The sequence below is a fragment of the Electrophorus electricus genome, unplaced genomic scaffold (genome assembly GCF_041902795.1).
Source record: "Electrophorus electricus isolate QZ-2024a unplaced genomic scaffold, ASM4190279v1 Scaffold70, whole genome shotgun sequence".
NCBI classification, from domain to species: Eukaryota; Metazoa; Chordata; class Actinopteri; order Gymnotiformes; family Gymnotidae; genus Electrophorus; species Electrophorus electricus.
The window spans coordinates 7,992-25,663 of record NW_027658787.1 but is presented as its reverse complement, the minus strand read 5'-3'; the positions used below and the strand labels follow the sequence as shown (position 1 = coordinate 25,663).

At 38.9% G+C, this 17,672-nt stretch overlaps 1 protein-coding gene across 4 annotated transcripts in view; it reads left to right on the top strand.

The window, feature by feature from the left end:
• The window catches only part of LOC145656500 (carbohydrate sulfotransferase 15-like), a 59,652-nt gene extending 44,310 nt beyond the window's left edge, over window positions 1-15,342 (top strand). For all 4 annotated transcript variants that reach the window (XM_081709692.1, XM_081709690.1, XM_081709693.1 and 1 more), the window contains 7 exons: window positions 850-1,209; window positions 2,128-2,467; window positions 6,596-6,739; window positions 10,166-10,322; window positions 11,490-11,646; window positions 12,664-12,811; window positions 13,632-15,342. In XM_081709692.1, coding sequence (XP_081565818.1) covers window positions 850-1,209; window positions 2,128-2,467; window positions 6,596-6,739; window positions 10,166-10,322; window positions 11,490-11,646; window positions 12,664-12,811; window positions 13,632-13,834 — 1,509 coding nt within the window. In that variant the 3' untranslated portion in view covers window positions 13,835-15,342. The remainder of the gene's footprint in view (window positions 1-849; window positions 1,210-2,127; window positions 2,468-6,595; window positions 6,740-10,165; window positions 10,323-11,489; window positions 11,647-12,663; window positions 12,812-13,631) is intronic.
• The last annotated feature ends 2,330 nt before the right edge of the window (window positions 15,343-17,672 follow it).

Genomic DNA, 17,672 nt, shown 5'->3' with positions numbered 1-17,672 from the left:
GAGACAATAACAATGACTTCCCACTGCACGTGACGGGCCGAACCACGTAACTAGTGGGGAGAGGAGCAGTCGTGACACGTTCGTAGAGTCTGAGACGACCTCCTGGGTGTTTTGCAATTTCTCTGAGCATTGTATAGTCTGACCTTGAGGTGAATTTGCTTGAATGTCCACTCGGGGAAGATTGACGACTGTCTTGAATGTTTTCCACTTGTGAATAATCTTTCTCACTGTGGAATGATGGAGTTCAAATTGTTGGGAAATGGCCTAATAACCCTTTCCAGATTGGCAGGCAGCAACATTCGCTTCTTTTAGCCCATTGCTGATGTCTTTTCTCCTTGGCATTGTGTTAACACATCTGAATGCTCCAGCAAACTACCAAAACTTTTTAGAGATGGACACACTTTCTGATGATCAGGTAATCATTTGATTACCAGGACATGGCTGCTATTTACCCTCTTCATTCCTATGGAAACAGCAGGGGTGTACTTATACTTTTTAGTAAGCGTAATTTTTCACACACTGCTTCTGCATTTTTTTGAATGCAGGTTTTTTTTAAAATAAATAATAACACAGTATAAATTGTCATGTGTTGTTGATCATCTGAGGTTATATTTACCTAATTTTAAGACTTGCTCAGGATCAGATTCTTCATGTCCTGATACATAAAACCATAGAACTCAAAGAGGGTATACTTTGTTTTGCAAATGACTGTATATGCATGCAGACACACACAAACACACAGAAATCCAAGCATATTTTACTACATGCTACATAAGACTCTGCAGTAACTAAAGGTGTGTGTAAACATGCTATTGCTGTGACACTCATATCCTGTCCCCTCTCTTTCAGATGGTCTATGCTCCCATGGGTGTGTCTGCTGTTTTGGAGGTGCAGAGGGATGCTCAGCAGCCCTGGGCCTTCCTCTCCTGCCCCCGACGTCCCAAACTGTACAGCTTTCTCTTTGGCTTCACTGTCGTCTTCCTCATAATGGCCTCCTACTTCCTAAGCAGTGAGAGGAAGGGGCTGCTCCTCACACCGTCTCCATACCGTGACGATCCGTTCGTGATCCCTGCCACCCTCCCATTCAATCTCTCTTCTATTAGAGATTACGCCCACATCAGACAGGTGGTGCACCAAATCGTGTCCAAGGTGGAATTTAGTCACAGAAAATTACCAGAACTGGATAACCTGGTGCATAACGAACCACATGTGAGTACACAATTTTACAAGGGCTGTTTTATTTCTTGATATGGTTTTGTGCATCTAGTTCTATCTGTTGTGGCATGTAGTGAATGATTGAGTGCTGGTTGTTAAAGCAGCAAGCCATGGCTGGGGATCTATTTGCACCAGACTTTTCAGGGTCGTGTCATTGAGATACAGGCTAATTATAAAACCCCTTTCTAATGGCTTTCTGAACATGATTTGAAGCCGGGACTAAATCTGTCATTTTCTCCTTTGTTCCCGTCTCACCTCATCTTGACACCTTACCTAATTTCTTTTCTCCTCTCCTCATGTTGAAGCCCATTTCAGTTAGCCTGTTAAAAAAACAGACTTGCAGTGACTGTTCTCATCCCTCCTGATTGGCTGATGAAGGAGGAAATGGCTTCCAATGTAATCAATATGTCAGTGGAGCATAAGACTCGGATTAATTGGGTCTGGTTTAATCAGAGTGGGGTGGTGATGCATGTCCTCTGGCACACTCACACAACACAATCACACGGGATTTTATGTCAGACAAAGGGGAGAGGAAATGCTGTAGTGAAAGTTGGCACTTTACACCTTCCTACCTAAGAATCTCACACAACACACACATGCAGAGTGGGAAATAAATTGCCTACAGGCATTTCTTTGATTTCAAATTTTGGAAAATTGTTTTACAAATATGATCATATTACTTTTAGACTTTCCATCTTATTTTAATGATGTCACAATGGAGTTCTCACCATATTGTCTTTAGATTTTTAGTATTTTACAGTATTTTGAATGATTAGATAATTTAAGATATTTTATGCATAAATATAATATTTGTAAAATATGACGAATATGTATAACAAAACATGGCTTATCATTATTAGCTCATCATGATAACATTACTACCACTCTCTTGCTGTTCTCTCCCCATCACAGTTGTTCTCTGTGATCCCGCGACACTTCCTACCAGGTCTTAAGAACCCCTGCTGGTATGAGCAGCTGCAGGGGAATGTTAGTGCCAATCCGTACCAGAAGAACCTATACGCCCGCTATTCACGACAGTCACACGCTGTCTTTGATTTCCTGAGGCGGTCATTCCGGAAACACCTGCAGTTGCACAAGGGGAAGTTCTACCGGATCCGCTGCCTGCCATACTTCTATATCATCGGGCAGCCAAAATGTGGCACTACTGACCTGTACGACCGGCTTCGGCTGCACCCAGATGTGCGGGTCACAACACTTAAGGAGCCACACTGGTGGACCCGTAAGAGATTTGGTGAGGGAGGATAACTTGTCTTAACTTTGTATTATATCATAGAGCACTCTTTCAGAATATTACAGAATAGATTATTTTGCATCATATACAGACAGAATGAAAAGGCAGATGGATTAACTGAAGGTGAAAGAGAAGAAAAATAATACAAGCAAAAACCCGATACACAACTCGTTTTCTCTTATCGTATGCCTCCTTTTTGCTTTAAATTTTCTTATTTTTTGTCTGCTTTGTCTACCTATTCATTTTGTCTATATATAATATAAAATATTTAAACATTTATTAGCAGACTTCAGTCATGCAATTTACTGTGTGGGATGTATACTTTACAGAATGATAGATGGACTGCTTGTGAAAGGCTAGGCTTTTGCTTTTGGATCATTAAAAGTTGTCATGTAGAGTTGGGTGTGCTTATTGGGGCTGTTCATGGGATTAAATGGGTGTGCTCAGTGGGGCTGCTCATGGGATTAAATGGGTGTGCTCAGTGGGGCTGCTCATGGGATTAAATGGGTGTGCTCAGTGGGGCTGCTCATGGGATTAAATGGGTGTGCTCAGTGGGGCTGCTCATGGGATTAAATGGGTGTGCTCAGTGGGGCTGCTCATGGGATTAAATGGGTGTGCTCAGTGGGGCTGCTCATGGGATTAAATGGGTGTGCTCAGTGGGGCTGCTCATGGAATTAAATGGGTGTGCTCAGTGGGGCTGCTCATGGGATTAAATGGGTGTGCTCGTTGGGGCTGCTCATGGGATTAAGCCATGCCACTGTTTTTTAGGCTTTTCACATCTGATTCGCATCTGATGTCACAGTCGGTGAGTTCACCTCTGCTCCGCAGGATCCCTTAGCCCGATCATTCAGATTGGTTCTGATCAGAATCCATCTGCTATGTCCTGAGCATCACCTCTCTCTGTCTTCCTTTCCCTTTCTCTCTCTGATCATTTCTCCTTTCCTCAAGGCTTTCTTAAATTCCTAGTAAAGAGTTTGATCTTTCTGAAGTTAAGCAAAGAGAGCAAGAGTGTGAGAGTGCATGCGGTCACAGCGAAATGTGGGACCACTGATTTATGGTAACATGCCATGCACTGTAAAACTGATATTTATTGGCTCACAAACTCTTTCAAAGTGCTCTTTAACAGTATAATTTAACTTAATTGGAAACTGTTACATCTTAGGAAAACGTCCTGATTGCGTCTAATTTTAATTTCTTGGATTCAAAGCATGTATCTTTGGAAGCCCACAATTGTCACAAGTTCCTCTATTGTATTTCCAAGAATAAATATAGGATTCAAAAACTTGGACTAAACTAGTCAATGTATTCTGTTTTTCTTTAAAGACACGAATGAACCAAACAATTACATAAAGAGGAAATGAAGGCCAAAAAGAAAAATGCAACTTTAATTTGTTCAATTTTTAAAACTTTCAACTTTAATGAGTTCATATTCCATTGCATAAATGTATTTAAAACCATGGAAAAAGCTGAGAAACAAAACTTCTGAACATTATTTATAAAACAAATAAACAAAACTTATAATTGATGGCGTAATACAGTGATTTATTTGGATGGATGTTCAGATGTGGAGTGATGTAATGGATGGAATGATGCTGGACTTTGTGAGGGATTTTGCTAGCAGCGTTCATATCTGACAAAGTGACATGAAGGCGCCAACAGGTCCTTTGGTGTCTGGCTGCCTCCCAAAAACGTTTACTCTTTTCTGTCTCTCTCTGTCTCCAAACAAAATCCATTGTTTTATATCTCCCTCCGTCTGTCTTCCAAATAACATCCAGTCTTTTCTCTCTCTCTCTGGCTGTCTCCCAACAACATAAAATATTTTCTGTCTCTTTTTGTTTTTCCTTGTCTGTCTCCCACCCCAAACATCCAGGTTTTTCTATATTTCTCTGTTTCTCTCTCCCAAAACGTCCAGTTTCTCAATTTCTCTCCCTAAACACCCAGTCTTTTCAATCTCTCTGTCTCTGTCTTGCAGCATCCAATATTTTGTCTCTGTCCATTTCCAATAACATCCAGTCTTTTCTCTTTCTGTCTCTGTCTATTTCTGTCTCTCTATCTCCTAACATCCAGTCTTCTATCTCTCTTCCTACTCTTTCTTTCCAATTTCTCATTCTCCAATGTTCTCATCACTCCATCATATTGAACTTTAAATTTTTTCGATTTCTTGTTATTTCTACCTTTTCATCCCTCACTGTCTGATGTTGCATTTATATCACTCTCTTGTCTACCTCTCTTGTCCTTCTCTATATTACATACACACCCCTCCCTCTTTTCTGTCTGCCTTTCTCTCTGTCTCTCTCTCTTGCACTCTCTGCATCTCTTTTATGTGTTGTTAAAAGTGATTACAGATCCCCAGTCATAATGGACAGATCGAGTCCCTGGCTTTAGCCCTGCACCCTGCTGACAGCGCTTCCTGCTCCAGCACGCCTCTTCTGGCAGAAGATACTACTCACTGCTTTCCTTTTCCCATCCACTATCCCACAAAATCAGTTCTAAATAGCTTCATTCATATTTATTCATTGTAGCAAAGGAGAGAATGATTGAGTGAGTGAGACAGTAAGTGACAAAGAGTGGAAAAGAAAGGGGGGGTGTGTGTTTGTGTCTGGGTGTGTGAGGAAATTACGCACCTGTGTCCAAATTCACAGCAATTTGCCATCTGGCCATGCAGCGCTTGAGTCATCAGCACTAGGTTGCCAGCCCCCTGCAGTGCTCATGCACACCGCAGCTTACTAACCTAGCAGTGTGGAGGAGCAGCTACTGCACACAAGAGACTATCCCGCACCACCTGCAGCACCCACCCACCTGTGCCACTGCCAAGCTGCCACCACCGCTGGAGTTGTCTGTTTATGTTCTACTACACTGAGTGTATGCAGCTAGCCAAAGTCTGGAAAGAGACCACTGTGCCTTTTTGAGATAGTGTAGGCAGAGAAGCATACACACTGTGAGTGCACACACGTGCAAACACACACATATGTAAAGACATACACACACAAATGCTTTATCTGAGCACCCATAACACACACAGTGAGCAGACATAACACACACACATTGTGTACACACAGTCTTATTATGTGGAATGTAGAATGTAGTACACATTCCATTCCCTCAGTCCCTTTTGGTGGATTTTCTTTTTTCTATTTTTGAAGTCTTTGACTTCTTGTCTTTTATGTTTGTTTTTTTCTATTCTATGTGTGTGTGAACAGTTGCTGCTTATTTGCGTATTTGTGAAGGTGTGTGTATGGAAGTAGTTATGCTGGAATATGTGGGTGGATGTAGGCACTAATCAATCTAGGAGAGAGTGTCCCAGATAGACCAGTGTCTTCCTCAGTGTGACACAGGGTACATTTCTTGTAATGGATAAGGTTAGGTATTTGGTACTATATTTTCTGAACTGGTGTTAATGACAATGGTTGTTTGCCAGTCAGTTTATAAAGCATAAATGTCTACTGCGTAGTCTCAGTAAGTCTTTGATCAGATGTCTGATATCAAATGTGAGAGATTAGCTAAGTCTGTAAACCACACACACACACACACACACACACACACACACACACACACATTTAGGTATAAGACAAACATTGTGGGAGAGCCTTGTTCCTCCTGGTTTCTTCTTTTCTAAAATCAACACTTTGTCCAGAAGTGTATGCATCGAAAGTTGAGTCAGACAGAGAGGCAAGATATTAGATATGAAAGAGTCAGAAAGAAAAATTAGTTGGAAAAAGAAGGAACAGAATGAGAATTTAAGGGAAAAATTTCAGATGGAAGGAATTTAAATGAATAAATCCTATAATCCCAAAATACTGGCAAACCTCTTACCTATCTGAAAACATTTTTTTTCTGATTTCCTGACTTTTCTGTATTTTTAGTTTTTTGTTCTTTCGCTTGTTTAGTTTACTGAATGTCCAATGGAATAGTTTTAATGGAAAGTTCTCATCCTCTCAGGAGAAACTCTCCCACAAGAGCAAAGGAAATACTTATAAATGTGATTTGAGAAAAAAAACTAAGGACTGAACATTTTCTAAATGACAAAATAACCTCTTCTGTTATTTTACATACATGCAATGATAATGTGTGCAGGGTTCTAAGATCTTCACCTCTCACACACTGCTCTCTCTGCTCTCTCCACCCCAGGTATAATTCGCCCCAGTGAGGGTCTTCATGCCCGCTATCCAGTGGAAGACTACCTGGACCTTTTTGACCTACCTGCCCATCAGATTCAGGACCAGCTGTTGGCAAACATCACTGGAGGCTCTGCTCAGTCTACTATCATTATTGGTAACACATCTCTGCTCTGTTAGACCATCTCCCATCACTACATCTAGCAGACAGCCGACTCAGTCTGGTCAACAGCTCATGTAAAAGGCACTTTAATTGTGAAAAAGCACCTCTGCTGAACACCTGGCCTTTATTTCCTTATATTTTAGGCCAGGTTAGATATAACTACTACAGAAGAGTATTTTTTATCTCAAAGAAAGTGTGTTGATGTGCAGTAAAATCTTACAATCTTCTGACTCTTCTACACAAGATTTTTCTAATCATGATGTGTTCACTAGAATGATTTTGAATTGCGCTGTCTGAATTGTACTTTAATGCAAATTGCAAAGCTTTATCTTCTAATCAGATATTAAATTAGAATTTGGTTGTCAGCCAGTGTGTTTTGAGTGAACTGTTTCTCAACAGCATCCTGTGAATTTGATTGTATCTTGTATGATTACTGATATAATCTGACCTCTATGCTCCATGGGTGTCATCATGAGTACAGGGTAATGCCTTTCTTCTTTTCTTAGCATGGTTTCTCTTGCAACATTCTGCACCATTTTCCCTAACATACCTGAAACAGCAGTGACTATTAAATAGAATAGAAAACTATTAGGATAGGCACACCACTAACAGAAATTCACATACTGTTTGTTACACTTCTGAGTTTGAGTTGTTTGCGTTATGCATTTCAGTTATAAATCAATTTCTGTTTTCAACTACTAAAACCATTAATAGAGTTTCAGAACCGGTGTAGTGATGACTGACTTTCCTTTTTAATGTTTGCTATGCTTTGTCAAAGTAGAATGATATTCAAATATGAACAGACTGTAAAACTAGTAACACTCCTTGCTTTTTATCTCTATTGATAGTATTTTGTGCATACTAGACACTTTTTTAGAAACCTTTCTATAGATTCTAATTCTGTAGATACCACTTGTATGAGTAAAGTTATGAGTAGTTCATCTGTTCCCATGAATAATTCATGTTAGCCATGCTGTGTCTGACATCACAGCAATGCCACTATATCAGTGCTAATGCTTGGCTGAGAAAGGCAGGCGTGTGGTGGTCCTATAGTCTGATGGTCAAAAACTGAACTCTGATCAATGGGGTAGCTGCTATTAAACTGGGTATACAGTATTACTATAAGATACAGCATGTAACTATAGGATTGTAAAATAAAAATGGATCTACCCAATAAAGACATTAGTGTCTGTAGGTGCTAAAGGTTCTGCACAAAAGTGGGAGAAAATTGAAGCACAGAGTGGAGAGACAGGAAGGCCAGTTATGCTAGGGGAGCCCAGGGGACTAGAAGGATTACAGCAGCTCTAAGGTAAACATGAAGCCAGAAAAGGAGATGACTCTGAGAACTATGGAAAGAGGCTAAGAAATGTGCACAACCACAGTCCCAGCCTTCACAACAGGAGCGAGCCAGGGATAGACATAGAGCATGTGGCCAGGTCAATGGGGCAGGAGCAGTTGAGCCTGGTGTGAGCGGAGTGGCAGAGTGTGGGCGGAGCTAAGTTTAGACAAGAGCAGGGTGGAGACTCCTGTGGGCAGTATGTTTTGTATTAGTGTCATTGTCTCATGACCGTGTTACAGTGAGAATTACTTGTTACAAACAGAATGTTACAATTCAGCTGAAAACAACTTGCTGTATAAGGTAATGTTACATAAAGGATGTGAATTATATATGGTACTTGTGAATAGCAATGGAACAATATAGTAATTTAATAATTATTCCACATTTACACTTTTAGAGACTATAGTAGAATTAACATAGAGATGTAACTAATAATGGAGAAAGACTCAAAAGTTACTGAATAGTTAAAGAGCTTCTGCTAAAAATTGTATTTTCAGTCAGGGAACATAATATCCCATATATATATATATATATATATATATATATATATATATATATATATATATATATATATATATATCTCATGGCAGGGTTTCTATGTTACACTGACAGAGAGTATCTGTTTGGGTTGAGTTAAAAATCCCAATTTCCTGTTCCTGTTTACCCTCCTGCACCTCCTTGTGACTCTGCAGTGACTCTCCATATCATACCTGTGTATCCTCCTCCTGAAAGACAGCTGTCAGGAAGAGGAACGTTAGGGTGTATTAATATGCAGCATGTGTTCTTTTTTTTTTAATTTTATTTTTTAGGAAACACAAAACAGGAAGTGGTTATGGGTAGTAATGACTGAGGAAACAAGAAACATGCATCACTGGGGATGTGGGGCAGCCTGGGAGAGAACTAAAGGCACTCTTGTGAGAACAAGTGTGTGATGAGATTGCTTGTTCTCAGTGTTTTCACAGCAATATCCTTTCTGTAGCAGTTTAACTTAGCCGTATCAAATTCAGTAAGTTTGAGGAGGGGAATTTCCAAACTAAGATTGATTCTGGTCTTCCAAAACCAGAGTTGGTCACCCCTGGCCTGTAGTGGTCTGTGGATAACCTACTGTAGTTCCTCTCTCTTATTGATCATGATGTAGCACATGCACACACCAAACTTCCTGACTTTTGAACCTAGTCATCACAGAAACCACAGAGCTTGTGGCACTGAAGTGCTAGCACTTGTGTTGTGCAAATATTATCAGTAAGATTCTCAGGTTTAAAAGTTTTGGTTTTAAACATAAAAGTAAAAAAGTAGTGAGAGGTACTTCACTTTTTTCACTTTCATTCATTCATTCTAATACTAGCTAATGCTGAACTAATGGACAAAGCCAGTTGCTGGAATAAAATCCTGGGGAAGAGCTTTAATTTTTTTAATTTTCAGTCTTTTGGGAACCTGATCCTAGATCAGCTTTATTTTATCTCACAATATTATGATGGTCCTGGATGTGTCAGCATCTCCCTATGTGACTACTGATTAGGATTACATATATTACAAATGCCGAATTGTTTTCATTTGATGTAAATTAAGCAATTAACGTAGAAAGAATGTTTAGGAAAATAGAGGATGCCTTATTAATAATGAATTTGGATGTATAACATTTATTATATGATACTGTGCTGTGTAGAGCTGGAAACATCTCTAGTATGATTCACCTTCTGAAAAAAAGAATGTGTTATTTAGCTTCTGGCTCAGAGCCGTTCACAAACAACCTTGTTTTGACATGATAATATCTAACTGCTGAGTTGTGTGCAAGATAGAGATGAACCCAGTGATAAGTGGTTAACAGTCTGAAATTGTGCATGTGTCACAGTCATGCATTTTTGTGTGAAGATAGAAACTTTATCACAAGTCACTTCAAGTCACTAAAAAATATATTGAAACAAGATTTTCTAGCATTGAATCCCTAAAAGTATATATTATGTATTAAATCATTTGTACATGTTTACAGATCAAATATGTACATGTAGATATGTATGAGATCTGTGTTATTAGACTGAATCACTTTAGTTCTCCTTTTAATGACTTTCTATAATTGGCAGGTGAGGCTAGTGCATCCACTATGTGGGACAACAACGCATGGGCCTATTTCTATGACAACTCCACAGAGGCAGAGCCTCCCTTTCTGATCCAGGATTTCATTCACGCGCTCCAGCCAGAAGCACAGTTCATCGCCATTCTGAGAGACCCTGTTGAAAGGTCAGAGGTCAAATGTTAAATGAAGCTCCTAATTCAGTGTAGAAAAATTTGGCAGGACAAAACCATTGTAATGCAGGTAGTGGCAGGAGTGCGATGGTATGGTCCCAGGCAGACTCAGGACCTTCAGCTGTCATGCTGCTGTGCTTTGGAGGAAACACACTCAAGTGAGTGTGAGCTAAAATGACCCTTTGAGAAACTGAGCTGCTAATTAGCAGCAAAGCAGTTCTATAAATAATGTTTGTATAGATCAGGATTTTTACCTCCAATTCTGAGGTCCCTGTGCCCTGCACAGTTTCAGGTTTTCCCTGCATGAGTACATTTGGTCCAGCTCATGATAGGCTTGATGATGAAATGGTGTCCTGGAATAGGTGTACTAAAGCAGGCAAAACTTTAAACTGTGCAGGGCAGTGGGATTCCAGTGAAGGAATTCATATGCGCATTCTAAGTACACAATATTCTTATGTTCATTTATTATTATTCCTTAATTATTTCTTAAATGATCTGTGCCATGGTGCCATGTGTCTCTATTGAAGAACACGCTAAGGTTAAGAGATAATAACATTCCCTGAGCTGAAGCCTCTGAGATCTCATCCACTCATTCCCTATCCATCTCCCTTCTCTCCTTCTCTCCTTCTCCTCCTCTCTCTTCAAGTCTGACCTCTCTCCAGTGTAGTTAGACTCACCAGTGTTAGTCTAGTATCCTTATGTTAGAAAACTGACCTGAAGATAATCTTGTGTGATGACAAACTCGAGTGGAATACCCTGCTATAGCTAACTATTAAAACATCTGGTACCACCTTAGTTTACTTATAGTTTTTTAATGTACAAATTATTCTTGCAAGTCATAATAGTGTATAGCAGTTTGTAAAAAGGGCACAATCAAGCATGTCAGATTCTTCTTAGAGAGTTGGTACTTTATTTGGCGTTCTGCTGTTCAGTACTTGGAGTGGATGCATTAGTCGTGAACCCCTAACAGTGTGGTTTAATCCAAGACTGAGTCTGGATCACACACCAGCCAGTGGCCAGTGCATAAAGTGACAAAAGAGTCTATGTGCAAAGATGTTTCCAATAAAAAGTGTTATGTATGTAAAGTAGAATAAGAATATATGTAAAAAGAAAAATGTAGTCTTTTTAACTTTTTTTTTTTTTTTTTTTTTTTTTTTACAGATTGTACTCTGATTATCTCTACTTTGGGATGTCCAACAAGTCTTCAGAGGATTTCCATGAGAAGGTGTGGGAATCACTGCAGCTGTTTGATGCATGTCTGCAGGATTTCAGCATTCGGGCATGTGTCTATAACAGCACATTCAACAACGCTATGCCTGTGAGTAGCACATGACACACACAGCCACACACACTGACACACACACAGATCTGCAGTGACAGACAAGGGGAAACATCAAGGAGAAATGTTTTGACAGGTCAAAAGGATTCAGTAATTAGCGTCATAAATGCAACCTCAATGATGAGACAGAGAATGACAGAGAATGAATCTTGTGTGTGTGTTAGGAAAAGAGAAAGAAAAAAAGAATGGAATATGCCCAGGATCCAGCCGTTGAGCTCACAATAAACACCCTGGTGAATCGCTCAGCTCCTGAGCTGGAAGGACTATTGGGTCCTTGTGGCCTCCTTGAGAAGCTCTGCCCTGGGCTTTGGTCTTAATATGAATCACATTCTCTTAAGGAAATCTCTGTTCACTCTGCCTAAAAATGACTCATAAAATGCACAGTCCAAAAATAAATAATAGACTTGTTATAGTTATAAAAAAGAAACTCCTTTGAGCTGACAACCATATTTTTCTCCACATTTAACACAACAGCTCACATAATGATGGCTAATATAGTGTAGTTTGTTATTGATCTTGGGGAGCTAAAGCATCGATCAGTGAAATGCATTAGTGGAGAGCTTTCAAGTAATTGGAAAACTGGAAAAACTGACTAGTCTGGATGGGTGAAGTGTTACTTAAGGCTGACTTGTTTTTGCACGGTTGTGCATGTAACTGAACAGCCAGGGGACTTCAGAGTCCTGGTCAGAGAGGCGGAGTCTGCCAGCCGGGTTGCAGTGTCAAAGTGGCTGGAAATCAATGGGTAATTATTGTACAGAAATGGGTGTATTACTTGGAAATCTACAGACTGTAGATTGCAGGTATTAAAATGTTATTGTGCAATATAGAGGTGTTGGGAAGAACCTGATGGGTGTACATCCAATAATACTCATCTGTGGGTTATGGATTTAAGAAAGCAAATAGCCTAAAAACTTGCGTAAGGGTGTGCATCACACTTTGTGTGTGACATACCAATGCTAAGTGTATGATGGCTTGCTCATCCTCTCTCTCTCATAGGTACGGCTGCAGGTGGGGCTGTATATCATGTACATCCTGGATTGGTTGTCCGTGTTTGGTAGGGATCAGCTCCTTGTTCTCAGACTAGAAGACCATGCTGCAGACAGGAAAGTCTCCATGCACAAAGTCTTTCAGTTCCTTCATTTGGGTATGGAGCTCAATTACATGCACTGGCATACATGTGCACACACACACACACACACACACACACACACACACACACACACACACACACACGTGATGTGTTGATGGAGAACAATTGGGTTCATGAGCCAGCTCCTTTATGTGAACAATGGGAGGCAGATCCTGAGATTTGTTTTCTTAGCTACAGGCACTTTGTGCAATGACTGAATGTTGTGTTAATGTGTGTTGGGCAACCAATCACAGGTGATGACAAACAGGGATCATACCATCAGGTTAATGGGGGGTTGACTATCTCCAGAAATGAGGAGCACACAAACAGCAGAAAACAAGATGAATGATAGTCGCAAAATGTCCATTATACATGTGTATTTGTGTTTTTACATTAATGTTTTTCTAGCAAACAAAGTTATGATATTATGTTGGAAATTATGGAATAATGGAAATTATAGTGTTTGCATATATTTATTCAATGTAATTATACTAATCACAGCAAATTGGTCAAACCACTGCTAATTGTGGCTGAAATACAAAATAGTAGTATTAAATGAATAGCAGAAGTAGTATTAAATTAATAGCTGTTTGGGAGTCAAAAGAGCTGGCTATTTTTGCTGAGGTAAGCCAAATTGTCTTACTAAAAAGAGCTGGAATTCCCATCACTTACTCACACACAAAGCCTTTTTGTTATTGATCGTACTAGAGGTACTGTATATTTCCCCCTTAATTTTTGTGTATTTACACACTTCAACCAATAGGGGACAGCACAGCCTTACCATAGTGTTCACCATAAGTGTGTGTGTGTGTGTGTGTGTGTTTCTCTCTCACAGGGCCTCTATCAGAGCAGAAAGAGGCTGAAATCACTAAGCGTCCAGCATCTAACACACGGAAGCTAGCAGATAAGAATCTGGGCCCAATGCTTCCACTCACGCGAGAGATCCTTACCAACTTTTATGCCCCTTTCAACAGGAAACTCGCAACTGTGCTCCACGATGACTCTTTTCTCTGGAACAAAAATTCTTCACACACTTAATAGACATGACATAACCTCATAAAAACCACTGCCTCCAATATCAAACAAAGTCTCTTCAGTGTAATCAAATCTGCCTCTCTGAGAAACAGTCAATTCCCTAGGGGAAACTTATAATGTAAATAAAATTATTATTTTTTTATGTTATGGGGCAGGTTTGACCGAGACAAAGGTTCAGTGTTTGCTATGAGATTTTTTGATGGGGTTGATTTTTATATCCACTTGACACCTGCATATTTAAGGAATATAAGTGAAAGAAACACTTTTTGACATCCTTTTTACTGGATGATATTTGAGACAAAAAAAGGGAAACACAAGGGTAGTGAGAAGATTGCTCACTTCTCACCACTTGTATTGCATGTACTAGTCTTCCAGACACAGGCAATGGGTAACAATCAACAGTGTTTTTGCAACTCAGTTCTCAGGGACCCATAAAAAATACACTTCCCAGTTGCCTGTAAGCAATGTTCTTGTTGTCTTGCTCCAAGTGTGATGGGAGCTGGATTAGTGCAAAAACATGAACTGACTCAGGCCCCTGAGATCTGGATTAGAAAACACTGCATCAGATCAGTAATGTAGTTTCTTTGCAGTCTAGCACTCAGACATGCCCTGAACTATTTTGTGCTTTCTCCATTCTAGGACAGTGGACCCAGCTCTTGAAGGACTTGATAATTAGGTGATGAGCTGAATCAGGTGTGAATGGGAAAGAACACCAAAATGAGCAGTGCATCTCTGAACTGAGAACCACAGAATTGTCTTTTGTCTGTGTTGAGGATAGTTATTCCTCTGTGTTCTTCATAGGCTAGAACTATGTTTTATCCACACAGAAGACCTTGACACATTACTGAGTGCATTTCATGTATGCTCAAAGCTGAAAATTCACTTAGATATCCAGTAAAAATATCATTCCTGTAAAAATCAGCCAAGTCATTTACTCAGCAATACTATCGTCAGCATTTAGAACATACATTTTATTATCTAAATATTTTTTACATTTTGTCCTGTTAAAAATGTTGATGGACTAATTTTACATGTAAAATGACATTGATGGGCTAATTTTACATGTAAAAACACTCAGTATTGTTTATAACTATCCAAAATTCCTGTTGAATCATGGCCTATAATACAATGAAATAAGAAAGTTTGTGGTGCTTTCTCTGGCATTTTCATTGTATGCACATGTGGTCTGCTCCAACTTATAGTAATGACAAACTCATCAGCTTGTAATAGAGTACATTTATACAGTAAATTCACTAATGTTTCACATATGCAAAAGGTGATGGAAAAAATATTTATTTATGCAATCAATTTTTAGAGAAAAAAAAATAACTGTGATACTTGGGTTTAACTGAGGATAAATCATAATCAAATACAAATGTTAATTTTGTATTAGCGCAAACAAAGCAATCAAAATCAATTCAAATGTTATGAAACAAATTCAAATTGTTAAAGTTGATTTGTGAAATTAAGAATTATATATCTCCATTAAATTGTATGTACTTTTTCTATCAGACGGAAGGTAAGATTCTTGTTTTGGGTGTGTGTTAGTCACAAGGTTCAGTGTTACGTAGAACTAAGAAGCGTATACAGCGTTGCCATAGAATGTAATTTGCTGTCCTTAAGGATGCTATAAATACCATGTGTAGACTATTATGCAACTTTCGGCTTTGGAAAGTGTAACGAATTGATTATTTCTTAATTTAGCCAGGTGTGATTTTAGTATTTTTCCACTAGGAGACAGGCTTGCACTATGATTATTTCAAAACTAATCCTCTGCAGTCAAAGACGACGACAGAGATTTAACAACTGAGGTCGCTTCATTCTGTAAGGCATATGCTTGAGTGTCTTGCTTTACTAGCTGGGGCTAAAGGCATTATGCAACTTTATACTGAATTAGAAGCTCCCTAACAACCCATGTCTCTAGGTTTCAAGTAGATCTTTTCTCAGTAAGATCTAAGTCGTAATAAATGGTTAATTGGGGGTAGATCACACTTATGGTACTAGTACCCTGCATCGTGGTGAGTTAAAAGAAAGATCTACCAACAACTGGTAGAGTTGTTAATGATTAAAACACAATAACCATGCTAACTTAATTAGCAACGTAACAGCGATGATCGATCCTATTGCTAATAGTTAAAACTGAAAATTTTGTATCGGTTACAGTTACGAAGTAAATGCACCATTAATCCGCACAGCCCCTGAAGGCTCGCGTCGATCTGATCCTGATGGCTCTCGGATCAGGAAATGATTTTTTAAAGCGCTGTGCAATGTAGCCCTGCTTGCTACGATTTGGTACAGTCAGAGATTAATCCACTGCCATCTTTTTGCACGGTTATTTAACTTTCAACGAAGGTGAAATGAAAGATGTGCAAAGCCTCGCTAAATAAAGCCATCATCCGCGAGCCCGTGGACGGCTCCATGCAATCTTCCGTTAACATTTTCTTTTGGGAAAACTCGGTTCACGGACTTTTCGTCACAATGCCCTTTAGTGAATTCATTAGCCATCTTCCCATCCCTCATTAGCGTCCTTTATTAGCATCCTCCCTCGAAACAGGGCTATTTGTAAATGGGGGACGCTATTATCGTTCAGACCTCGAATTTTTTTAGAGACTCAAAAGAATTGCCGTTATTGTAGAGGAAACTTTATAACATTTTTCTTACTTTTTTGTACATTCAGCTAACGTGGCTACGTCTGGGAGTTTATACGAGCTTTCAAGTGAAAACCTGATCAAATTCCGGGGCGTTTCTAGGATCTGAAAACATATGGAGCTCAGCACAGGACATCTGTTTCTACTAAGGACGTCCAAAGATATCTTCCCCCCAAATAATTGTTTTCTAAAAAGTATCTTTTGATATTTATTGGAAAAATTTTCAGGCTATTTGAAGATCAAAGTTTAAGACCTTTCGCAGCATAGATCAAGTACTGTACAAATTATACAAATTATACTAATTAGAATAAATTTTATTCGCCAGTACTTGTCCGATACAATAATTTACATGATAAAGCTGCTCTTACATGACGGGACAGGGGTGCACTAACATTACTGACAGCTATGGAATAAGTGCACAAGGTTTGATGCAAGAACAACACAATTTTCAGTATGTACATAGTAACGTTAGGGATAAATGTACAGTTTACAGGGTAAGGGGTCAATTTACAGTAAAAACGTTTCTATGTGCAAAGTGTATTCAATTTGACATGTAGTGAAATGTAAGTTGCCATTATGTAAACATTGTGTGAGGTACTTCAATTGTGATATCAGTTTAGTGTTTTATAACCACTACTTTCAGGGATGGGTGGCAAACAGTTGAGGCAAAACTATTCTCACATTCCACAAACAAACACAATCATTCCTTGTAACAGCATCTTGCACAATAATATCTTATGAAAATGTGCATTTTGGGCATTGAATCCTTTATATTAATATAATCTACATTTAAATACATTACTAACTATAGGTTAGGCAATCAGAAGCTTTTTGCACAGAACAGCAGCACAGAACATAAATAGTAGATCATTTGTGTTAAAGAGGTACACTGCATTATTGGAATGTTTATATTATGGTTTAAAGAATAATCATAAGCTCAACTATTTGTCATATTTGTTTGAATAGCCATATTCAGTGACATAATAATATAATAGGTAGTAAGATAGCTCTAAAAAGTTAATCTGTGGTATGAAGAAATAAAAACCCTCCATAGTCAGGTTTTAGTTTTCTTTAAGAAAATGGCCCACCTTGTTAAATCTTCAAATCTGTATAAAATTAAGTTGGACTGTTGTTGACTAGATGTGTTTGATCACCCCATACTTTCTGATTACTGTTTTTTTTTTTATAAAACA